At 45.6% G+C, this 26197-nt stretch overlaps 1 protein-coding gene across 1 annotated transcript in view; it reads right to left on the bottom strand.

Moving 5' to 3' along the window:
* Positions 1–23453: 23453 nt before the first annotated feature.
* Positions 23454–26197, bottom strand: part of LOC100754366 (protein NDRG3) — a 62413-nt gene continuing 59669 nt past the window's right edge. The window contains exon 16 of the mRNA XM_027421292.2: positions 23454–24987. Within this exon, the coding sequence (XP_027277093.1) occupies positions 24806–24987 (182 nt within the window). The 3' untranslated portion in view covers positions 23454–24805. The remainder of the gene's footprint in view (positions 24988–26197) is intronic.

Raw genomic sequence — 26197 nt, 5'->3', positions numbered from 1 at the left:
TCAAACCTAGGAGCTCATGGCTATGCTTCCCAGCAGACATACTACCTACTTTAAAATTTGCCTTTATGGTTAAATGAAATATGCCTGAACTCTGGAATTCACCTTCATTGTCCCACTACCTCAAAATCCATCAGCAAATTCTGTCAAGTCTGTGAATGTTGCCATCAGTTACCACCCACTCTGGTCAATTCCATGATTTCTTTGTGTTGAAGGTTCTCAGGATCAATCTCAGAGCACAGTGTTTGCTAGACACTTGCTCTATTATCAAGCTACAGCCCAGTCCCACTTTGTTTAAGGCATTTTATTGGGATTGTTTGTCAAGCAGTCAATCTCTTAACTAAGGTCAATAAACAGTGACTTCTGTTTTGCTGATTAATTACAGTTGCAGGGACAGGCACAAAAGGAATTGTGAAGACAAAAGAGCATAGTAGTGGAGATGGGTAGCTCAGTGGCAGAGCATCTGTTATCAGAAGTGGAAGCCTGGCTTTGATTTGCAGCAAGGAGGGGACCAAGTGGAAGACTGTGGTTTGGACTCACCTTAAATATGTAAGAATTCGAGGCAGCATTTCGGCTAGCTCATCCATGGAGGGGTACTGATACCTGAAACCCAAAAGGACACCTTCTGACTAGAAAGATCACACAGTGCCCAGTCACTAGGAGAACTTGACCAGTCCAGGAGTCTTACAGGAACACTCTGTTTTTTGTTTTGTTTTGTTTTGTTTTTTGCTTTTGTTTTTGTTTTTTTATCAAAAGCTCAAAGGATGTGATGTGATGCCTAGAAACACCTGTGGCCTGCTCCATAACCCTCCATGACTGCCATGTGAGGAAGAAAGTTAAAGGGGCCACACTCCATAGACCAGAGGAAGCTAGAAGAAGAAAACTGGTTGGATGGCGCACTATGTGCTATTTCCAAACTCTTAACATTCACTTCCAGGCTCAGGAATGTCCAGCAGCAAGAATCAACTCAGGAAGTAGCTCACAGTCTGCCAATAATATTTAGGCAGTTGACTGCAGCAGGATACATCACTCTCCTGGGTCTATGCACCATCATAACACTAGGCTTCCTCAGAATATATGCTCATTTATTTCACTTAGGCCAGTGGTTCTTAGCCTTCCTAATGCTGCAACCCTGTAATACATGTTGTGATAACTCCCAACCATAAAACTTTCTGTTGCTAATTCATTACTTTAATCTTGCTATCATAATATAAATATCTGATACACAGGGTATCAGATATTCAACCTTTGTGAAAACAGTCATCTGACCCCAAAGGGGTCTTGAACCATAGATTGAGAACTGAGAACTGACTTAGGCATAAGATAATACGTTTATTTTTGATCTGCTTATCTATGATATGAACTGATCCTAAAATTACCAGGAAAGCCCAGGAGCTGACCCAAAGGAGGAAGAATAAGTACAGAGTCACAGAGATGACAGAATCAATGAAGAACAGGATATTTTAAAATGAGACTTCTTGTGTGTAAGTGTCTGTATGTTTGCATGTGTGGTGTGTGTGTGTGTGTGTTAAGTAATCCCCCACGTTTGGTGGCCTCTGCTCCATAACCAAAGGGAGCTCAGCCTGATTCTCCTGAACTTTGTAAGGAATGGAGCACAATTAGCATCTGTGCACAAATTAGGAAAAAAAAATCTTGATGGATATCACCTGGGAGAATGACAACCTGTATTTCAGAGACACAACAGCTTGGAGAGAGTCAACTAAGATTCTGTCACAAGACTTCTTGGGTTGAAATCCCAGCTCAGCTACTTATTTGTATGCTTGACACAGATCAAGTGAACTAACAAACATAAGCATTTAAACAGTGTCTAAAGGGCCTGGGTTCTATGCATGTGCAGACTCTCCCTTATCTTTGGGATGTTTATTCTGTAGAAGTCCCCGGGAAATGCAGGACAAGACAGGAAGGTCTCCCTTGTCCCTCAGAACCTCTCACTGTCACCCTGTCCAGGGGACCACTTGGAAGTCTGTGACACTGACATACAGAGCAAATTTAGGGTGATGTTGAATGCCAAGGCCAGCCAGATGGTGCCCTTGCCTGTCAAGATGGCTTCAGAATAAATGGTTCCCCAGGTGTCCAAAAGCCATCTCGGTGGGAACTCAAATGGGAAGGCACTCCCAGAGCAAGTTCAAAGGAGCCTGGGTTCAGCCTATGTGTTTGGCACTTTAGGAAGAGAGACAAAAGTGACAAATGTAAAACAAAGGAGTCAGGGGACAGATCAGAGTCTGTGAGAAGTGGTGTTCTGGACACATTCTGCCTTGTGACTATAGGTGCATAGGTCCCGGCCATGAAGAGGCATTCCTGGGTATGTGAGAACACACACGGGCTCTCACACACTTACACACAGGCTTCTGAGACCAGAGGCAGAAAGACAGGCAAGCAGCACCTAAGTGTGATACCATCGAGGGGAGGGAAACAGGGCCCCTACCGTCCATCCACCCATTTGTTCTTAGGCCTGCATCCTTCCAGAGATCTTCCCTGTGGCCTTACCCTGTTGGGAAGGAGGGTGCCCCTTCTTGCTGGCCTGGGGCGTCCACGTGACAGACAGCAAAGTGCTGAGTGATCTCCTGCATGTCCTCGAAGTTGAAGAACGTGTTGAAACAGGATTTATCTATGAGATAAGAACACCCGTGCATCACAAGTTCCCCAGCTCTCCCCGGTTTTCCTCTGCCCAGCAATGCTGCACCACTGCTCCTTCATTCCCGTCTCAGCAGCAGTCCACTTAAGTGAGGTGTCTGCACAAAGCCTGTCACTCAAGCTGCTGAAGGAAGACTCCATAGGAGCACCTCAGTGACTGGAGAGCAACTGGTCCTCAACTCTACACAGTGGGTTCAGAGTAGGAACCACCGTGTGGATGTTTGCAGGGTTTCCTGGTAGTGCACAAAATTATCTTCTACCCACAATGCTGTCTTCCAAATACCTTGTTCCTCTATCTGACGAGGACACACTGATCTTCCCCGACCCTGGCTAGAGGACATCTGAGCAGCAGCTCACCACACAGGGCTTTGTCTCTTGTCAGAACTGCTATATGCATGGAGGAGATGCTGCTTCATTTTTGCCCTCTGAGCATAGGGCCTTCGTCACTCCTCATCGTCACATCCCAGATCAACTCTGGGATGTCAACACAGGCCACCTCTGGAAGCCACAGCAGCGGGAAGGACACAGGTTTACAGAGTCTGGGCCCATGCCTAGAGCCTGATTCTCTAGTGTTTGTTGAGTAGCCAGTTCTGAAATGCTTAGTAATAGATTTGGTATGGATTTCAGCTTTTGAAATATTTGAAGATATGTAATGAGATATCTTGGGGATTGACCTAAAGATTAGCATGAAATAGACTTAGTTTTTCATATACCTAATAAACATAGCCTGAAGTATTATTATTATTATTATTATTATTATTATTTTATTATTATTACTACTACTATTATTATCATTATTATCATTTTGTTTTTTCAAGACAGGATTTTTCTGTGTAGTTCTGGCTGTCCTGGAACTCTCTTTGTAGACCAGGCTGGCCTCAAACTCACAGAGATCCTCCTGAGTGCTGGGATTAAATGCAGCTGCCGCCACCACTGCCCGGCTCAATTCTAATTTCTTACTGAGTTTATCAGATAATCTACCCTTTTGAAGACATGACACAAATGTAAAATGTAATTTCAGTTACCCCAACATACTTGACCCTCCTCATACCTCAGGAATGTTAACCTGCCATTAATTTTAAAAAGTTGTTAAGACACAGGAGTGATGAGTCTGTCTCACTAGAATGCTATTATTATGTTCTCTAACACAAAGGTTATACATGCTAAAAGGGAACCTGTTTGGGGCTGAAGAGATGGTTTCGTGGTTAGTAGGACTTACTACTCTATCTGAGGACCTCGGTTCAATTCCAGCAACCGTAAGATGGCTCAAAATCACCTGTAACTCCAGTTCTGGGGGATCCAACATGCTCTCTGGCTTCCACAGACACTGCATGCACATAGTGCACATATGCACACACCGGCAAACACTCACACATATTAAAATAAAAATATTTTCTTTAACCAGGGGACGTGCAAAATCAAATACATACGGTTAAGCCCAATGTCATGGTATGTCAGGATAACCGGTCTATTTCCCTTCAGTGATCCCCTGACGGTGACATGAACTATACCATGGAGTGTTTCTATGTCATGTTCCTGTAACAAGACAATGCAAGGTCTTAGAAAGGCTTCATGAACTGTAAGCCCACCAAAGAGATGCTGTTATACACGGTATCCCTGCTTTCTAATTCTTCTATCTAGATAGACATTAAAAAACAAAAAAACAAAAAAACAAAAAAAACACCAATACACAGAAAAAGAGTCACTTTTCGTCTGAAAAGCTCTCTTGTGAATCCAGGAAATATCTGTTGAGAATAAACTTGCAATTGGCTGTGGGAAGGAGGTCAGCAAGTTGGATAAGGAGCCAGGAAAGACCTGGGAACACAGTTAAGGAAACAGCAACATCGAGTTCTTTCTGGGTGAAAAATCAGAGGCATCAAAGCCTCTCAACGCATGTCTGGCTGCAGATTATTTCAGGAGTGTGAGATGCAGGCAGGTACCATAATGGGACACTTTGAGTCCTTAGCTAACAGATATCCAAGTGTCAGGATTTCACATCTGGGAAGGAAGCTAACATCAAAGGGGGCATTGGCATCACACACACATCCTGTTCCCCTCTCCCTTCCATGCTTCCTGCTTGGCAGTCAGAGAGCCTACCTGAAGCTCTTGTTGTTACCCCTGTACCCCAAAGAGTGTAAGACCCCTCTTCTGCCACATGGACTCTGATTTCTTTCTCCAGAGACACCCCCCCACACACACACCATACTGTTGCCTGTTGGTCTGTCTATGTCATCAATAACTCTTCTAATTAACTCCCTATTTATCAGTAATATGTCTCAGTGTCCTTTTTATGTTTTAGACAGGGTATGCTCCTGATATGCCTACAACACACTATGTAGACCAGCCTAGCTTGGAATGCACAGAGATCTACCTGCCTCTGCCTCCTGAGTGGTTGCTGAAATTAAAGGTGTGAATCACCACAACTAGACTAAAGATTTATTTATTGTGTGTGGATGTGAATGTTGTATGTACTCCATGTGTGTGCCGGGTATTCTAGAGGCCAGAAGAAGGAACTGAAGTTACAGGAAGTTGTGAGCTGTCATGTGGTGCTGGGAACCAAAGCCTGGTCCTCTGCAAGAACAGCAAGTGTTCTTAACCATTGAGTAATCTCTCCAACCATCAGTATTCTCTTGAGCCCCACACCCCATCCAAAACCTATCAAACAGACTCCAAAAAGGAGTCTATTTGGTAGAATAGACTAGAATCTCTCTCCTTTCTTGGGTGTGTCCTATATCATTTGACCCTTGACCCAAGGAGTGGCTCTTGGCTGTCATGTTCATAGAATGAAACCTTTGGGCCATGACTTCCTAGAGGTAGGAAAGCATTTGGTCGTGTTGTGTCAGCATCTTTCCCTAGGAATTTGTGTTTGGGACTGAGAGACCACATCTGTGACTTGGTGCTTCTCCTGAAACAGGAGTAACCTTGGTAGCTTCTGGGTGGCCTGCCATTACTCAAACTCCTGGTCCTCACTGTGTGCTCTTAAGACATCCTGAACTGCTCCTGGTTTAAGGTGTGCTGGGCAGTTTGTCAGATATATCCCATTAGACATGAACCAAAGCAAAACTAAGTTGAGAAGCAGTCAGAACTGAATCAAGCCAGAAAGGTTTGCAATTGGTAGAGCTGGGAATGCCTGCAGCACAGAGAATTATGGAGGGAAAGGGAGGGGGCAGAAAGCTGAGGTTTATTCTAGTCCTCTCCAACTTTTACATTTCCTCAAATAAACAATCTGATTAGCTAATGAGTCGATGAGATTACTGAGGTCTGCACCTGCCAGTCTCACACTAGGTAGGATGAGCAAAACCCACTGTGCTTAGTGGTGAATGCCTTTAATGACAGAACCCAGGAGCTGAAGGCAGGAGAATCAGAAGTTCAAAGTCAGCCTTGACTATGCCAGGAGTTCACTTGCATTAGAGAACCTATCTAAAAACAAAACAAATACCATGAAGGGCTTCCAACACAACTCTGTCTCAACAGTGAACTGCATTTTTGCTGGAGGACATAGAAGACACTGTCAAACTGATTGGTTATGGATATCTCCACAGTGTGGGTCAGTGAGATGGCTCAGCACTTGCTGCCAAGCCTGAAAACTTGATTTTGATCCCCAGACCTGACATGGTGGAAGAAGCAACTACTTCAAGATATCCCCTGGTTTCCACATGTGTGCTGTGTGACCCTCAAATAAACAGATAAATTATCTAGTCATGACAATCCTCCTGTGCTAACTCCCCACATGCTGAGATTACAGGTGTGAGCATACACATGGCTTCATGGTCATTTTTTCTTTTTAAAGTTTTCCTTTTGTTTTCTAGCTGTCTTGCTAGGCAGCTCAGGCTGGCCTCAAACCCATGATCTTCCTACCTCAGCCCCCCAAGTTCTGGGATTAGAGCTGTTCACCACCAAACCCTGCAGACATCAGTGTCTCAAACCCTTGACCCTTAGCTGGAGTAGACTGATAACGTCAGGCATGCAGAAAAAGATACTGCTGCTTCTTCCTGTTGCTGATCTCTTCTGTTGAATGCCATTTGATGGTTTAAATGATGGAAGAGACGTGGAGCAGAATCAGATGTGAACTGGCTTAGAAAGAAAGCACAGGGTTTGGGAAGGAGGACCACAAAGAAATCAGATGTTGCTGCATGAGCATTTTTCTCAAAACAATGGAGGAACATGAATGGGGGGGCATGTTGGGGTGCATTGGAGGAGTGGGAAGGGAGAATTTGAGGGTAGATATGATCAAAATATATTGCTTAAATATATGAAATTGCCCAAAATAAATAGAAATATACTGTTTAAAAATGTAAGCCAGAATCAGAAAGAAGAAAGAAAGACAGAAAATAAGAAAGCAATCACAGCTAAGCAGATAGAATAATGAAAAGCAGCCCAGAGGGCAGTACAGAGGCAGTGAAGGGGTAAACAGCTAGGCAAGGGCTCCATCTCCTTGTTGCAGCAGAGTAGGGTGTGAAGAAGAAGCAGAGACCACATCCAAACAGCAGGCCGATCATTCCTGGTGAAAAGAGACTGGCAGCTTAACCATAGGGCAAGCCTGCAGCTTTTATGTCTTAAATCCAGTGGGGCTAAGGGCTGGAAAAATGGCTCAGTGGTTAAGAGCACTTGCTGCTCTTGAAGATTTGGTTCCCAGGCCTACTTGGCAGCTCACAGCTGTTTGTAGTTCAAGTTCCAGAAGATCTGATATGCTGGACTGCTCTCCCTGGGCTTCAGACATACGCATATATACAGGCAAATCCCTCATATACATAAAAGTAAATAAAATTTTTTTAAAAATCTAATGGGGGAATTCAGTGTTACAGTGACAACTATTCCTGTGACAAGCTGACACTAAACTAAGAAATCCATTTTGTCACACACACACACACATATGCACGCACGCACGCACATACATGCACACACATGCACACACACACACACATACTCACACACTCACTCACACACACACAGACAGACAGACAGACAGACACACACACACACACACACACACACACACACACACACACACACCCCAGAGAACTACACCAAGGCACTGTCTTGAGAAAGGTGCCATTGGCTGTTGATACTGAACCATTCTGGGGACTTAAAACAAGGAGCAATCACAAATCATGGAGTCTGGGGGCACCATGCCATAGTTTCTTGGTATGAGACAGCCATGTGAGATAAGTGTGAAGAGACAGCAGCGATACCTGGACATAAGTTCAGGTGTCATGAACCTTTGGCAGTTAAGGGGCACAGTAGTCAGTGGCTCACCCTCTGTGGGAGGCCCAGATCCCATCACTGTGATAATCAATAACCATTAAGACTCAGAGGTCCTTGCCTGTGGTCAGCCAGTGACACAACGTCTGAAATCACCTGTCATACGGTTAATGCCTGCATGCTGAGAATTTCAAAGTGCAAGTCCAGGAGAACATTTGATTTGCACAGCTATCTCCCTGTTGGGTGAGATATGGAGGCATTGTGACAGGCCTTCCAGCACAGATGCTTGGTTCCTGTTCTCCAGCACACTCAAAAGTGCCTCCTTTGCCCAGACATTAGCCATCCCATGGTATGCAGGGTGGGGAGGAAGGAACGGGTGTCTCTAGAGGAATCTTCCTGGCCCACAGGTTGAAAAGCTAAGTGTGACCATCAGGGGGGCTCCTGGTGTGCCCAGAAAGGAAGCTCTAGGATGGAGGCATCTGTCAGACATCTGGCCCTTGACTGGTTCAGGCCTAGCCCTATCTGGATGGTACGAATGCCAAGAAACCTAATGTCGACAGATCGCTCCATCACCCCCACCTATGCCTGTGATGTTTGTGGACACAGAAGGTACTCCAGACTCTTTCTGTCCCTTAGTGTCCCTCTTTTTCTTTGCCTCCATGTTTAATGTAACTTTTATTTCTAGAAGGCTTTCTTGTTTTTATTTGTTTTCTCCTCATGATTGTCTTTGTTGCTGTTTTAGACAAGCTCTAGCTAGGATCTCTTGGCTGGCCTGGAGGTGACCCCGCTGCCTCTGCCTCCCAAGAACTGGGGTTATACACATGAGCTGCCCGAGTGCTGGGATTAAAGATGTGCACCACCACTGCTCGGCACTCATGTGCAATTTTTTAATTACAAAGATATGACCTTTCAATGCTGGGATTAGGGAGAAAGCTGGTGCTACAATAATTCCCAAGAATCTACAAGGATGATCCCAGCCAAGACTCCTAGCAATAGTGGATAAGATGCCTGAACCGGCATATATACCCCTGTAATCAGATCCGTGAATACCCCAACTATCATCATAGAACCTGCATCCAGTAACTGATGGATCTAGACACAGAGATCCATATCCAAGATCTAGGCTGAGCTCTGGCAATCCAGCTGAAGAGAGGGAGGAGGGAACATATGAGCAAGGGAGGTCAAGATCATGATGGAGAAATCTACAGAGACAGCTGAACCAAGTTCATGGAAATTCATGAACTAGACAGCTGTGGAGACTCCAGGAGACTAAACTAGGCCCTCCATATATGGGAGACAGTTGTAAAGCTTGAACTATCTGAGGGACCCCTAGCAGTAGGACCACGATACAAACCTGGTACATGAGCTAGCTTGTTGGAGTCCATTCCCTATGGTGGGATGTCTTGCTCAGCCTTAATATAAAAACAGCATGATACTGGCACAAAACTAGATATGTAGATCAATGTAATAAAAGAGAGGACCCAGAAATAAACACAGGCAACTACAGCCACCTGACTTTGACAAAGGTGCTCAAATATTGGAGAAAAGAGTATCTCTCAACAAACAGTGCTAGGGAAACTGGATAGCCATATGTAGAAAATGAAGGTAGACTCCTATCTCTCACTCTCTGCAAAGACCAATTCAAAACAGATCATAGGCTTTAATGTAAGAAGACTGCAAACTGAAATGCTAGGACAAACACTTCAAGCTAAGGCATAGGCAAGGACTTTCTAAACCAACTCCAACAGCCTGGGAAATAAAAACTAATAAATAAAATTAAATAAAATGAAAAGCTCTGGACAGCAAAAAAAGCAATCAGCAGAGCCAAGACACAGTACACAATGCTTGAGAAAACCTTTGATCACTATATACTTGGTAGTAAATACACAAGGAACCCAAAAAATTAGACTTGGGGAGCCATCAAGATGGCTCAGTAGGTAGAGGTGTTTGCTACTGATGACCTGAGTTCAATTCCCAGAACCCACAGAGTGGAAGGAGAGAACTAACTCCCACAAATTGTCTTATCTCCCCACTGTGCCATGGCATGTAGGCTATCCCTCACAAACAAATAGATAAATGTAAAAATAGTAACTTTTTAAAACATCAAATTTAGTGTTTTGTGTACAAATCAGAATTAATAAAGGAGCACGTGAAGTGGACAGAAGACAACAGAAGTGGCTGGTGAGGGGGCTCTGCAGGGACTTACTGCCAAAGCTGGAAATGTAAGTCTGACCCCAAGTAGAGGAGGAGAGATTCCACAATACTGTCTCTGACCCCCACATGTGCCCCGAGGCATGAGCACAACCCTCCTTTCCATCATACACACACATACATACATTATGTATATAATAATACATAAAAATAAAGTCAGAAACACATTCCTAGCTGTCAGGGAAATATAAATAAAAACTATGTTGGGATTTCATCTCCCGTCAGTCACATGGCTCATATCAAGATGAATGAAGAACATGTGGCATCTTTACACAATGGAATTTTTATTCAGCCACAAGGAGAATTATGTCATTTGGAGGAAAATGAGTGTTGCCTTATTTTAGCCTATTGCATTGTGCGTCAATGTCTCAGGGTTCATCTTCCTTTTGAAGAATGTGAATGTAAATTGTGTGAGAGAAACAGCATGAAGAGAGGGAAGACACTCACCTCCACAGGGATTTGTACACTTATCTGTTGTAAATTAGTATATGGACAGCTTGAACAAGACTCCATGTGGGGAAATGGTGCAGAGACCCCAGCTGTTGGGCTGATTCAATGGTCAGACCACTTCAGGGTGTGAGCTGCTACTGCCTTTCTGTTGTAGTCAACCCTCATCTGTCTCATTGGCTCTTTCTCAAGTGACTCCCACAATGTTCTAGAATGTGACCCACAATGGCAACCAGTGATCAAAGGGCAGAGCTCAAGGTGGCTTCTCACAGGCTCTAGAGTCTGTCTCTGAGGTTGTATACTTTATGAACATGCTACACTCCAGGCTTATGAAACAACCCAAGCTCATACAAGTTGCTGACATCTCTATCTTTCCTGATGGCCTTGCCCTGTGGACCAAAGATTCATCTTAATCAGAGAGCCTGTTAATTTGAGCTAAAGCCTTTAGTGAATGAATGGTGGTGAATAAAGTGAATAAAGCCTGGTGGTGAATGCCTTTGATGGCAGCACTCTGGAGACAGAGGCAGGTGGATCTCTTTGGTCAATAGAGCAAGTTCCAGGATGGCCAGGTCTGTTACACAGAGAAACCCTGTCTGGAAAAATACAAAACAAACAATTTGATGGTACCAGTATAGGATAATCACCAACTTTGGTCTCTTTCTCATGTCCTCTCTGTAGGGAAAAAGGGCCAGTGAAAGAAATCCACTCTGGCCCTGAGCTACTGAAAGAAACCCACCCTGAGCTGGGCTTTGGTGGCTCACACCTTTAATCCCAGCACTAGGGAGGCAGAGGCAGCCAGATCTCTGTGAGTTCAAAGCCAGCCTGGTCTACAGAGTGAGTGCCAGGATAGGCTCCAAAACTACACAGAGAAAACCTGTCTTGGGGGAAAAAGGAAGGAAGGAAGAAAGAAAGAAAGGAGGAAAGAAAGGAGGAAAGAAAGAAGGAAACCCACCTTGGCCCTGAAAACCAGAGCCAGTGAAAGAAACACACCCTGACTCTGAAACCAGAGTTAAAGGAACACAGTTTGCCCTGGAACCAAAGCCAGTGAAAGAAATATGCTCTGGTCCCAAAGCTAGAGCCAAAAAAAAAAAAAAAAAGGCCAGTGAAAGAAACACAGTTTGGCCCTGACCAACTAAATTAACCAATCCCTGAGCAGGAAAACTAACCTCCTCCCTCAAAAAACTCTGCCCCCAAGAAGCACTATATAAGCCCCTTGGCCTATTCAGTTGCTGGCTGTCCTTTCCCACCCTGGCAGAGGCAGCTACTCTCCTGGACTCCTCCTTCCCAAATAAATCTTTTTGTTACAAGAGTTTTGGGTGAATATCTTCTTTTACCGACAGACCAGAAGAACCTTTGCTAAGACATTCAGTTATTTGGGGCTGAGCAGAAAAACCAGAAGAAACAGTCCCTTGGTAGTTGAGCAGAAAAAAAAGTAACTTTTTCCTTGAGTTGGAGGAGATTGCTACATTTTGGTAGGGGCTATCCCTTTAGCAGAGTGAAGCAGAAGAAATAACATCTTGGGTCAAAGCAGAGCAGAAGTGGATAGTTCTTCTGGGATTTTGTCTTACAGGAATAGCACAGAGCTCAGCTATAATGGCTCTCCCTAGAAGATGAGCAGGATTGGTACATATTGCAGGGAGACCATCCCCTACTGCACCTCTCTGCTCCAGAGAAATGTCACAGCCCTGCTCAGCTTATTTAGAGTGTAACAATTCTGTTCCAGCAAGGGAAAGTTTCCCCTGACACAGTGTTCCTGTTCTGCTCTGTTCCTGCTCTGCTCCAGTAAAAGTTGTTACAGCTCTGCTCTGCCCCAGTGAAAGTTGTTACAGCTCTGCTCTGCTAAGGGAGTTTCACTGCAGAAATGTAACAGTTCTGCTCTGCTCTGGCTGCTTCAGGGAAAGAAAGCTGTTACAACAAACCTCACCCAAGAGATTTATTGGGAGGGAGAAATCCAGGAGAGTGGCTGCCTCTGCCAGGGTGGAAAAGGGGCAGCCCCAAACATAACAGGTACAGGACTTATGTAGGTTTTATTTGGGGTGGAACTTTCCAAGGTGGAGATTTTCAGGGTGGGGATTGGTAGTGAAGGGACCAGCTTCCCTTTTGGCAGCCATAATGGCCAAACACGTGCTTCTATGACCTTGTCCTAGAAACCAGAAAGTCAGGTGCCTACCTCGTGACAAGGAAACAATCAGAAGTTAGTCACTAGAAAGTCAGATGCCTGTCTCGTGACAAGGAACCAATCAGAAGTTAGCTGGTGGCGCTATGCTTTATGGCTCTGGGTGTGCTTTACAGACAAGCGCACAGCAATGACGTGCAGAGCATAGCAACCACCCTGGGAGGGCCTATGGGCCATAACAACCAGTTGACCAATCAACACAGGGCAAGCCCTCCAAGCCTGGAGGCACACCAATCATGAGCCTGTGCGTACCCCTAAACACTCCCCTTATGCTGCCCTATAAGATCTTTGGGGAGACCTTAGGAGCCGTCTTTTCTAGCTGTCCGCCATGGCGGGTGGGTGAAAGACCCGAGCTAACATGGGGTTAGCTCGTTAAATTACAATAAAGCCTCGTGCAGTTTGCAGCAAGCTCTCGAATCCGCCTGGTGATTGGGGTAACCGCGAACGTGGCCTGGGACCCCGAATACTTGAGTTTTCGGGGGTCTAACAGTAGGATCTCAATTCCTGAGCTTGGGGCAAGCTTAGAGATTGGTTGGATTTCTTGCTCAGGGGTTGGTTGGTTTTCATGCTTTGGGTTTGGTTGGATTTTGATCCTAGAGTTGGTTAGGGGCAGGGTGTGTTTCCTAGGCTGCAGGGCCAGGGTGTTCTTTCACTGGCCCTTTTTACCCTACATGAGTCTTCCATTATTATGTAGGAATTGGAAGTGTGTGTGTTTGTGTGTGTGTGTGTGTGTGTGTGTGTGTGTGTGTGTGTGTGTGTGTCTGTGTGTGTGTGTGTTTGTGGTACTGAGTATGGAATTCAGGGCCTTATCCGTGCTAGACAAGTATATCATCTGAGCTACAACTACAACCCAATATAGGAATTTAAAATGTTTTTTTCAGCAGATATTAATTATAAAAAACGGGTTTCATTATGACATGTATGAAAGACCCCCGGAGAGGTTCTCTCGTGGAAGAAGACCCACACCCAGGAATCAGCGAAACCACGAACTCTGGATGCAAGAACAAGAGGATTTATTGATGGCGCCGGGCACCCGGGGACTTAGCTTTTTTGTTAGGCCAAGCCCTGAGCCCCGGAAGGGGAGTCCTTTTATAGGGGAAAAAGGCACCGTAATAGTCAGGCGAAATGGCCTTTATCTTTTGCCGGTCCAGATGGCTGACCTTGGGACGGAGCGGTCCGGCGGGGGCCGGGGCCGGCCTTGCGCGGCGGCGGGGAAGTGCCGGCAGCTGTGGGGATCAAGGGTCAGGGGGTGCAGGGGAGGATGTATTCGCCAGCTGCATGCGGGAAAACTTAAAAGAGAAAGCTAAGGGCGGGGGTCTTTCATGTATATAAAGTATTTTAGTCTAATTCACCCATCATTACCCCCTCATCTTCCCATTCACACTGATTCCCTTTTTTTCACAAGCAGTCACTGTTCTATTTCAGGTGTGTGTGTGTGTGTGTGTGTGTGTGTGTGTGTGTGTGTGCATGCATCCTGATGAGTTCCATACTGTTGCTTTTATGTGGGGGGGGGCAGGAAATATCATTAAGAAATATCTGGAGGTACAAACCTCCTATTCAGTTCTGGCCTACAATTGTAATGCAGATTCGAGCTAATCCGCTATTGAATAACATGGCCTCAGTGGAGAATGTCCCCTAGTTTGCATCTCTACAGGACTAAGCATTTGAATAAGCCTGCACCAGGGCCAAGGGCTAGGTGTGTAAATAACAAGTGAGGACAGAGAGAGAGAGAGTTAGGAGCCATCTAGCAGAAAAGGGTGGACTGGAGGAGAGAAATAACCTTGTGCCTGTGGAAGCATGGTTAGGAGACAGCCAAGAAGATGCTGAATAAACAAGAGCCTCCAGTTTTGCAACACGGAACTGAGAGCTCTCTAAAGATGACAAGATGCCTGCATTTGGTCTTTATTGCTGTTGGGTTGCTAGGAGTTTCCAAGTTCACGCTACCCCACTCAGACCGAACCGCATGGCTTCCGTGGCTTAGGGCTGACACATGCTGGGCCATGACACTTCTAGCAACATGAGTCAATTACAGGAACATGGGCACTTTATCAGTGACTCTACCACAGGAAAAAATGTTTCTTCCTCCCTCAGTGACAATGAATTTTCTATAGACCCTCAGGGATGGATGGAGGCTCATCAGTCCCACTCCAAGAATTTTTTGTTACAATATCCCACTACTGCAGCCCTTAGAAGAGGTATAGTTTTCATGTTCTCAGTCATGCTCAGTTTCACAGTAAAACAATCTGCTAATTAGCCTCTTGCTCATTAGTAGATCACATTCTCTCTGACCTGGCATTAACTCCCCACCTTTATCTCTCACATTGTTTTTTTCTTCAATTTATTCATCTCTCATATGTTATATCCTTATCAAAGTTTTCCCTCCCTCTACTTCTCCCAGTTTTCCCCAACCTCCCCTCTTCCCTAGATCCACTCCTCCTCCATTTCCCTTCAGAAAATAGCAGGCCTCCAGGGCTATCAACAGAACATGGAATAACAAGTTACATTAGTACTAGGCACAAACACTCATATCAAGGCTGGATGAGGCAACCCAATAGGAGGAGCAGGGTCCTAAGAGCAGGTAGAAGTCAGAGACAACCCCTATCTCCACTGTGAGGCATTCCACAAGCACACAGAGCTGCACAACCATAACATATAAGCAAAAGACCTAGTGTAAGACCCCGGAAGCTCAGACCTCCAGGATCTCAGCCCAGGACCGTGGTCACCAGTCACCAGAAAGCTTGATGCAAACTGCATGAGGCTTTATTATTGTTTAATGAGCTAACCCCATGTTAGCTTAGGCCTTCCATCCATCCACCATGGCGGATGGCTAGAAAAGACAGCTCGAAGCGTCTGCATAGAGATCTTGTAGGGCAGCATAAGGGGAGTGTCTAGGGGTACGCACAGGCTCAGGATTGGTGTGGCTCCAGGCTTGGAGGGCTTGCCCTGTGTTGATTGGTCAACTGGTTGTTATGGCCCATAGGCCCTCCCAGGGTGGTTGCTATGCTCTGCACGTCATTGCTGTGCACTTGTCTGTAAAGCACACCCAGAGCTGTAAAGCATAGCGCCACCAGCTAACTTCTGATTGGTTCCTTACCATGAGGCAGGCATCTGATCTCCTAGTGACTAAGGCAAGGTCACACAAGCATGTGTTTGGCTGTTATGGCTGCCGAAAGGGTGAGCTGGTCCCTTCACTAGTTAGACTCATATAGGCTCCTCTGTGAGCCCCTAGGAGACCAGCATCACCTCTCATATTTTTCAGCCCGGTTCTACCAACACTTAGATTATTGTTTCTGATTTTCATAATTTTTTTGTTTTGTTTTGTTTTGTTTTTTTTTGAGACAGGGTTTCTCTGTAACAGCTCTGGCTATCCTGGAACTAGCTCTGTAGACCAGGCTGGCCTCGAACTCACAGAGATCTGTCTGCCTCTGCCTCCTAAGAACTGAGATTAAAGGCATGTACCCTCAGTGTCAAGGCTGTTTCTGATTTTCAACAAGTCACAATTCCCAGAACACTCCCATATAAAAACTTCTTTGGCAATGGCAACCTAAAATGTGTCTTTTCTTTCTTCAATCTTTACATAGACTTAGTTGACAATGAGGAGAGAAAGAATGAATAACTAGCTCCACACAATGCTCAGCAACTCTCTTTGGCCATAGAGTAGTATTCTTGTGATCCAATTACATGGTATTAGTTAATTTTTGCTGCTGTGCTAAAACATCATGAGCAAAAGCAACTTATGGAAAACTATTTTAGCTCACCATTCCAGAGGGTGTATCTGTAGTGGCAGGGGAGGCATTGTAGCAGGTGTACAAGCTGAGAGATAATATCTTCAATTGGAAGTAGGGTGGGACTGAAAGACCCCGCCCCTTGGCTCGTTCTCTCTCTCGGTGACACTCCCGTACGCGCGCGCACCCACACGCCTGGCGGCTGGCTCCCTCCCAAGCAGGTTCACCCAGGAGGGGCGACCCAGGCACGCCCGCCTGCCTGGCGCCTGGCGCCGCGCCCCGGGGCTGGGGCCGAGCAACAAGCACCAGGTGGGCCGGCACGAGAACGAACACCAAGTGAGCCGGCCTGGAGCCCTGCCCCTGAGCCCCGCCCGATGAGAAACACTCCGTCCCAAGGTCTCCGCCCCCAAGGTCAGCCATCAGGAAGCGGAGGGGGGGAATTGAGTCTGTTGTACCAGACACCAGACCTTGAGAATATGCTGATCTGGAATGGCTCTGTGCCTCATTTGAACCATCCAATAGAATCCCTGCTCCTAGCTTGCGCCTTTTTCCCTATATAAGGACCCCTTTCCCTTGGCTCGGCGCGCTTGGCCTCAGAAAAGCTAAGTCGCCCCGGGTACCCGCGTCTCCAATAAAGCCTCTTGTTTTTACATCCAGTTCGTGGCCTCGCTGATTCCTGGGTGTGGGTCTCCCTCTACAAAAGTACCTCTTCGGGGGTCTTTCAGGACTAAAAACTCTCAAAGTCTGTTCCCAGCAATATACTTCCTCTAACAAGGCTCTGCTTCCTAAAGGTTCTATAGCCTCTCCAAACAGCACCACTAACTGGGTACCAAGTGTTAAATATGTGAGCCTATGGGGAATGTCACCTATTTAAACTACTATATCCATTAAGTTTATATTGCCCTAGGGCCCAGGATGAGGCACCAACTCTCCCTGGGTCTCCATCCTTCCAGGCAGTCCAACTTTGCATTCACATTCACACAGATTCCTGATTGTCAATCTTTATATGTAAACATACATGCATGGCCAAATGCACACGATTGTTCCTGTCTTTTCTGAAGAACCCTAATGTTATTCAAACTCTAAATCAAGATGTGATTTCAGAAGAGATTTATATAATATTGGGGTCACCCAATTGTGGATAACACCTGCATGCTCTCTGTAGCTCCAAGTTTATGATGTGTACATGTGCAGGGTTAGTTTAACATGTAGACAGAAGAACAAGAAAGGGTATTATTAGGTGGTGAGGAAGGGCAGGATGCAGGTAATGGATTCAAATCATGAAAGAAAGCTACTTGTTTTGCTAGTTTTAATTCTATCATGGATTTTTCTTTTTATGTGGGTGAATGTACATAAAAATATAATTAATTGATAGTAAAAGTGTAAAATCCAAAGTGAAGATCCATGGCTTCGAAATGGCTATTCTAACTAAACTATTCACTGAGAGATCCAGACTCTGAGTCTAAGCAAGTGCTTGTTTGAGTGGCTATGTTAATCTGGCTGTGTGATATTTTTATTTGCAAATTCTTTACAACAAAGTGACATTTATTTAAAGACAAAGCAAAATGACCCCAGGTGGTGATGCATGCCTTTAAACCCAAGCAGAAGCAGGCTGACTTCTGTGAGTTTGAGGCCAGCATGGTCTACAGAGTGAGTTTCAGGACAGTCAGGGCTACACAGAGAAACCTCAAAAAAAAAAAAAAAAAAAAAAAAAAAAAAAGTATTAGTGGGCTGTTTTGTGTAATAAGAACTAGACCTAAACCCATAGTTAGTTTTGACATAAAAATATTAAAATTCCTAGGATAATTTGTTTATGTGATTATCTTAAATGCTGGGACTTTTGCTAAGGGATATCTTAGAAAATCCTTTACTTCATATATACCTAAAGAAATTATAGCCTGCACATGTAGCTGGGCAGTGGTGGTGCATGTCTTTAATCCCAGTACCCAGGAGGAAGAGGCAGGCAGATCTCTGTGAGTTTAAGGACAGTCTGGTTCATGGAGCTTGCTCTACGATAGCCAGAGCTATGCAAAGAAACCCTGTCTGAGCTGGGTGTTGGTGGTGCACGCCTTTAATCCCAGCACTTGGGAGGAAGAGATAGGTGGATCTCTGTGAGTTAGAGGCCAGCCTGGTCTCCAGAGCGAGTGCCAGGATAGGCTCCAAAGCTACACAGAGAAATCCTGTCTCAAAGAACCAAAAAAAAAAAAAAAAAAAAAAAAAAAAAGAAACCCTGTCTGGAACAACAAAAACAAATTAAAAAAAAAAAAAAAAACCTTGCACATCTATATTTATTTTAGTACTCTCATGATAGCCAAGCTGAAGACTCAGCCTAGGTGGCCATGAATGGAGAAAAGTATCGTGTACACATAATGGAGCTTCATTTGTCCATAAAGACATATCATTTTTAGGAAAATGTATGCAGCTAGAGATCATTGTCTTTAATAAAATAAGCCAGACTTAGATGTTGCATGTTTTCTCTCATTTGTGGAACACAGGTTATATAAATGCATGCATGTACACACACGCACACATTGTGACATGAAAGTAGGAAGGAGTCTTCAGGAAGAGGAAGGATGGCAGGGGTGAACAGGGATAAATCAGAAAGGGTAATGAAGAATGAATATGATCAAAGTATTTAGCATAGGTATGAAATTCATTATTTTGAACAATTATATATTAATAAAATAAATGAAATAAATAGTAACATGTAAATTTCATATACTTCATTTTCTTTTTAACCAAGACAACCTACACCCACACAAGTGCTAGGGCACACCTACAGAAGGATTGTGAGTTTAAAGCAGGTTTGTCTGTAATAGCAAATACCAGGCCAGCCTGGACTAAATAGCAAGACTTTATTTATTTATTTATTTATTTTTAAGTCAAACAAAGGGCTGGAGAGATGTCTCAGAGGCTAAGAGCTCTTATTGCTCTTTGGGAGGAACCAAGTTTAGTTCCCAGCACCCATGTCAGGTAGCTTACAACTACCTATAACTCCAGCTACCGGGGACCCAATGCCTCTAGCATTTATGAATATTTGTGCTCATGTACACCCCACCCCACAATTAACAATAAACCAAACACATACACAGCAGAAAAGTTGATTCTCTGTCAAGTATTTCACATCATCTCTTAGGTTGAGAACTTCTGTAACAAATAATATAGATATCCCACTGAACACTTGGAATGTGGATAGTGTGATTGAGGAACTAAGTGTTTTATGTGTGTGGGCTGGAGATGGAAGCCAGGCTTCCTGTGTGCTAACCAGGTGCTTTACCACTTGACCAGGCCCTCATATTTCCTCTTTTATCTGCTTCTTGAATGTTCTTACCAATATTGCAAACTCAGCAGAAGCTGGGAGCCTGTGGCTCACTGGGAAAGTTATTTGTAGGCTCTCATTGAAGCTTGGTGCTATGATAGGGTTTTTGGCCAAAGACCCAGAGGTGGAGAGATCCAGGTTTATATAGACTCAGGATATCTGGGAAGGGCTGGTGGCCCCACAGATATGACCTACCTGTTTTTGTGGATACAGACCCCTGGTTTGAATCAGATAAACTGGAGCTTGGGCTAGACAGGCTTTTCCCTCAGCTCAACATTCTTCCCATCATTCCTCAGCAGACTCAGAAGCACACTGCCAAAAGAAACCTGAAAAGGGTGCAGCTGTGAAGACATTGTCCATGGATCCCAGCTAGGACCCAGACACTTGACCCAGACCAGGAATGACCCCTCCTGTCAGGTTCAAACTCCAGCCATTTCTTCACATGAAGAGACTTCCAGCAAGCTGTAGGTGTTTTGCTTTACGTCAGTCTTTCTTGGGACTTGGCCTGACTTCATTCTTAAAAACACCAATAGTTTCATCCACCTCTGTGTGGGAGTGTTGGGGCTTTTTTTTTTTTTTTTTTTTTTTTTTTTTGCCCCATTCTATGGGTTAGCCTGCCTTTTCCATTCCCTTTGTGTCTGTCTGGACCCCACCCTTCTTCAGGAAGCTTCCTAGGAATCTTCAGCCTTTGCTGATCCTCCTTTGAACACCTATGGCTTAAGGAACCATCCCTTAGGCCTGGGCTCACATTCTGCTAGCTGGTGGCAGGGACAGCGGCAAGACACTGAGCTGTCTCCAGACATGTCAGGGACCGTGGCCAGTGCTAGAGATGGGCCATGGGGGAGCCAAGAGGCCTTGGAATGGGAGTCCCAAGCAGAGGAGACATTGGATAGTTATTGGTGCCAACAGCTGGGAGTCTGTCAGTCTATGTGACATAGTGGTGACTGCAAGGCTCTGAGGGACTGACTGGCCACTTCCATTCTTGGTGCCCCTTTTCCTCATCTGAGAGTGGGGATAAACACACCCAACATTTGGGTGTGGTAGATAAAAAATATACCCTGGAAAGCCAGCCCTGGGACCATAATTCCTTCCCGGTTTTGAATCTCGTTACAAATTCTTCCAGGAACTCTTCCTTTTCCACTTATTCTGATGTGTTCCTTAGAGTTTTTGCTGCTGCTGTTGTTTTGTTTTTGAGACTATGAACTGAGGACTATGTTCCCTAGGTTGTCCCCAAACTCTTGGGCTCAAGTGATCCTCTTGCTTCATATGCCACCAGGCTCATTTGGAAGATTTGTTCAATCTGTCACTACCCTACAGTTCCATGCCCTGTCCTCAGCATTGAGGTCCATTGAAGGCCCTCGACACACATCAACAGAATGAACCAAAGTGAGTAGAGTGTTTTGCACAGTGTCTTGTCCCCAGACTAAGCAAACCCTTGATTTCTAGAGAAATGCTGGATTTCCAAGACTATATTAAGTGTTTCTGTGTGGGGGAGCTCTCTAATCCTTTTCAGATGGTCTCATTGTTTTCAGTAGGACACCTGTCTGGTTCCATTCAACTGTCATTCACTGAGTTTGTGTTCTGTGCCAGGCACTGCCATGGGTTCACAGTTGGAAGGAGCACCTCCCAGAAAACAATGGTCCCTTCCTTGCTAGTGGGCACCTTCCTTGCTCTAGGGTCACATGCTGCCTGGATGAGGGTGTTGTTCATCAATGGCATGGGATGACACCCATGTCCTGGAATGGTCCCCACTGAGTGGACTCAGTCTTACAGGGAGGACTACTCCTCTGTGCCAGCCCCCACTCCTCTGCCCACCTGTCCTGGAGCCCTGTCCATCACCTGGACAAACAGTGCTCTCTGCTGCCTCTGTGCAGGTGCTCAGAGTCCACACACAGACTGGCTCTGGACAGCCCCTTCCTCTCAGACTTTGGGGACTGAGCAGCCTTGGTGAGGGGGGTGATTCTGCTGCCTCCTGAGGGCTGGGATTTGCTCACTCCCAGGGCAATTCTTCCATTTCAGCTGGCCATGAATGTGAGGTCCAAGCTAAGTGCTTGGCTTTATGCCTGCCATGGGTAGCATGGGTGTCTAACTCAGACCAGCTGTGTGACCTCAGGTGAAGCATGCAGCTTGTAGTGTCTCCTGTGATGAAGGACTCCACAGCGCTGAAGGGGGGAGTGGAGGTGATTAACTTCCTGGCTCTAGTTCAGCCAGTCCACAGCCTTTAGGACCTCTGGGCCATAAGGGACCTACTGTTTGCTGGACACTTCTCCAGGGCTCTGCAACTTTCTCTTCCTGGTCTGCCCGAGGCATGGTGACTATTGGGGAAGATGAGGTCCAGGCAGTGACAGTGAGGCCAAGGATAAACAGGTGTTGGCCACATTTGCAGAAGAGGTCAGATGGTTTGCACAAGTCTGAGAAGCATACTATGTGCTTAGGCACTGTCTGTCGTGTCCCAGGGAGTGGGTAGACAGTGTTGGCGAAAGGCAGCTGAAACTGTGCAGTGCCCAGGCTGCTTTGAGTCTCTCTAATCCCATTTTCACTGCAATGACAATGTCTGGAGGATACAGTGACCTCATCTAGAGGATAGCAGCCTGCTGCTCAGGCAGGAGGATAGACAGTGCAGAGCTAGGATCGCTATCTTGTCTTGGGATTTTTGTGGGCTTTTTTGTGTTGCTCTAGAATTTGGAATCAACCCCAAAGGCCCACTCATATCTATTTCTAGCATTACTCCTTTCCAAATTGGGAATGCCTCCTGTGAGGGCAACTGTAGATGCAGCAGCTGACAGTGTCTTTGACAGATAATCCAGAGTTCTCTTCAGTCATGTCAGAAGACTGTGGTCCAAGGACAATATTCTGTATGGCCCTATGGGTAGTCAAGTAGGTAGTCCAGAAGAGACCAGCATGCATATTAGGACATCTTGGATGGAAGAATGCAAGTCTCCTGGAGGCCATTAGATTGGGAGAGTAGACTGTTTCTACGGAACCCTAGAAACCTGTTATAGCCATCAGCTCTCCTCCCAAATCCTACATTCCTGACATAAGCAAAGCCCTCTTCCAGTCCTACAGTGGACCATTTCTTCTTTCTACCCTTTACAAGATGCTGGGCTCCTTAAACTACTCTTAGAGGGGAAAAGTAAAGCATCTTCTGGAGAAATAAAGTCTGAGATCTTAGAAAGAGGCCAGGAGAATGACTGTAAATTATCATATGATAGTTAGGACTAGGAATTCCACAGAGGCGATGGTACATTAGATATGGACTCGGCTTTCTCAGACTCTATTATCAAGAACAGCATTGTCAGCCGGGTATTGGTGGCACACGCCTTTAATCCCAGCACTGGGGAGGTAGAGGCAGGCAGATCTCTGTGAGTTCGAGGCCAGCCTGGTCTCCAGAGAGAGAGTGCCAGGATAGGCTCCAAAGCTACACAGAGAAACCCTGTCTCAATAAACCAAAAAAGAACAGCATGTCAGGTTTCTTGGGAGTTTTGAGGGGAGCAGAGCATGTCAGGTAGATGGGGAATTCAGCATGGTATGCCCTTACTGATGGTGATATCTCAAACACATTATTTGTTCTAACGTGTCTGTTCATTCCTCTATTAAGTGTCATGGAATGGGATAAACAGTCACAAATAAGAAAACGTACAGTCCAGAACCAGTATAAGAAACTCATTTCCAGCCTGAGCCATCAGAGAGTTGCTTAGAGAAATGACACCGGCAGCCAGGAAACAATGAGACATATACAGCTTTATTTAATCTGTAAAAAGTCACACTCTGGCAGAGTGACACCTTCCTTATCTTAACAGAAGAAGCAAGGGGTATATGAAAAACCTCTTCCTCAGATTCGGAACCACATGATCCCGGCTGGACTCACATCTGGATATGTCTAAGAGGAGTCCTTGCTGTGTAGCAGCTTCCTCCCAGAGGGTCTCCCTGGCTGGTATGACACCTCCCCGACAACCTGGACAGGGCTGCCCTGAGATTGTCCCCTTCCCTCCTATAAAGGGACATTGCACACTTAAGACTTTCCCAGAAATGGGTTCCACTTCAATGTGACTTGGTTTCCATTACTGTTTGCTGAAACCTAGGTTACACTTATTTATCGTAATGGTGTGTTAATGATTCCTCCTTTTCTCCCTCTAAGACCCTCACCATTGACGGCATGTTTAAATCATACTGTCTCCTTCTCTAGGACAGAGGAATGGAGAACCACTCTCCATCCAGACCTGGGAGGCACTTCTTGCAGATGTGTGAGCGTCTGGGAAGTGGTATCATATGCTACAGAGACAGCACTTTGGTCTGCAGAGTGGAGCCTGGCATTTTGTTTTCCATCTTCCTTGGCTAATCTAGAGCTTCGGCCACTTCACTGGAGAAAACTAAATGGCATATTCATATCCCTCCCCCTGACTTACATATGATATTATGAATCCACTTAGACAGGGGAGGTGACTGCCATCTTGCCTATCTGTGTAACAGGTGACCATTCTACTGATCACAGCCAATCAATGGGCCACACAGTAACTACAGTCCCCACATCCCTCAGGCCTGCTCTCTTCTGAAAAAACAAACAAACAAACAAACTGAGAATATTGTCCAAGTGGAACCAAAATCCAATTGTGTGGCCCAAGCCATCCAGATATCTGCTCTGCATATTTCCCTTAAAAACGCCACTGAGAATGCAAAAAAATCCCTTTGTAGAAGCGCTACAAGAAAGCATGTCTAAAATCACAGAACTATGCACACACAGACACAGACACGCGTGCTCGCACACACATGGAGTTAGGAATCAAAGAGTCTCATCAGATACATATTTGAGGGAGAATAGGGAAAGGCTGGCAAGAGAAGATATGGAGATCAGATCGGATCAAGATGTTGGAATGTTACAGTAATGGCATGGGTGTGGTTCTTGGTATATACAAAAAGGGGTGTGTGGAGAGAATGGTAAATCCAGGCTATTAGAGAAAGGTTCTGTGGCCATGCATGGGGTGAAAGTGGAGGCCAGCGGGCAGGATGAAATGTTCTATTATGGAGTGGTCATTTCAAGGAGGAGGGACTTGCATGGTCCAGGGGAGCATCTGCTTAGCAAGACACCTCCATGGTCTGGTGTCTGTCCAGGACATCAGGGGACTCACAGGATTCTTGAGTTCCATCTGACTGATTGCTGGTCACAGACCTGCTAAAGGGACTTTCTCCAGAGCCAATGCTACTCGAGGTGGAATGGGTTCGTGATCGGGCGAGCCGGGTCATGCTGGCAGATGGTACTGTAACAAGGAATCAAGAGATTAGGAGGAGCTCAGTGAAGCTCAGGTACTCTACAAGTTTCACCAAAGACTTTACCTTTCCCAGCCCACCTCAGATGATGCCCAGGACAACATAAGAGGTGCCCCACTTTGCACTATTTGCTCTAGGTGAGTGACTGTATGCAAGGCTGCTTTGATTCCCCTGCATCTGGATTCTCCCCAGATTCTATTTCAGAGAATGATGGGAAACCCTAAGGGCAGAGTAAAGCCTCTTAGCTGTGTCCACGCCATTCATACAGTGATTAGGAAGGTGGCTTTGGGAACACATACTGGTCACCAAAACCTGCAGTGCATGCAAGACTAAACCAAAAGAAAGAATGACAAACCACACAAGTAGGAAGGTATTTCACAAACACAGTGCAAGCCCGATACAACAAGACTACCATCCGTGTCCACAGGCTACTGTTGCCCTCTGGGGAGGAGACACGGACGGGCAGAGGGAGGGAAGGTGTTTTGGAGATGATAGCTATACAGGGATGAGGTACAGACTGTTGGGGGTCAGGGGTTGAGAGGGGACTGACTAGGGTTGTTTAATTTAGACTCATATTTTGTTACTTCCTACTTTGACTCTAAGATCCTTTTAGCTTCAGCATGGCTTGGACAGGGTCTTCCCTGACAGAACTCACTACCTATTATTCTGGATCATCATTCACTGTCCATTGCTGTCATTTCATCACTGGGGTCAGAAGATACCATATCTGTGGTGGTGGTCTCTGGACACAGATGCTAACATTTCTACCTAGAGTCATGGCTACAGCCCCCTTTTGATTCCTGTCTAGGTATTTCAAGGGTTAATAAATAAGTCGTGGTGGTGGAAGAGGGTCCCTCCCCCCTCCTATTGAGCTAAACTGTTGCCACTGTCACCCTGGCTGGGGATGAGAGGAGGCCTGGGAAGTTCAATGGAATTCTCTTTTCTTACAGGAACAGGCCTGATCTGTAGGGTAAACTCTTAGAACACACTGAGCCCTGTTCTATCGGGCTCTCACTGTACAGGGAAACCGCGGACATGCTGCAGGCAGCCAACGCAGCAGGAAGAGCATGGTTGGGAGGCGGGCAGGACCAGCACAGGAAGGTACCTGACTCGCTGTTGAGGTGACTGAGCTGCACATACGGGACTGGAAGCAGGATGGATACAGGAAAAGGCAGGTTAGTGACCCACAAGAACTAAGTG

Source organism: Cricetulus griseus, chromosome 6 (assembly GCF_003668045.3).
Source record: "Cricetulus griseus strain 17A/GY chromosome 6, alternate assembly CriGri-PICRH-1.0, whole genome shotgun sequence".
Classification (NCBI taxonomy): Eukaryota; Metazoa; Chordata; class Mammalia; order Rodentia; family Cricetidae; genus Cricetulus; species Cricetulus griseus.
This window is presented reverse-complemented; position numbering and strand designations above follow the sequence as displayed.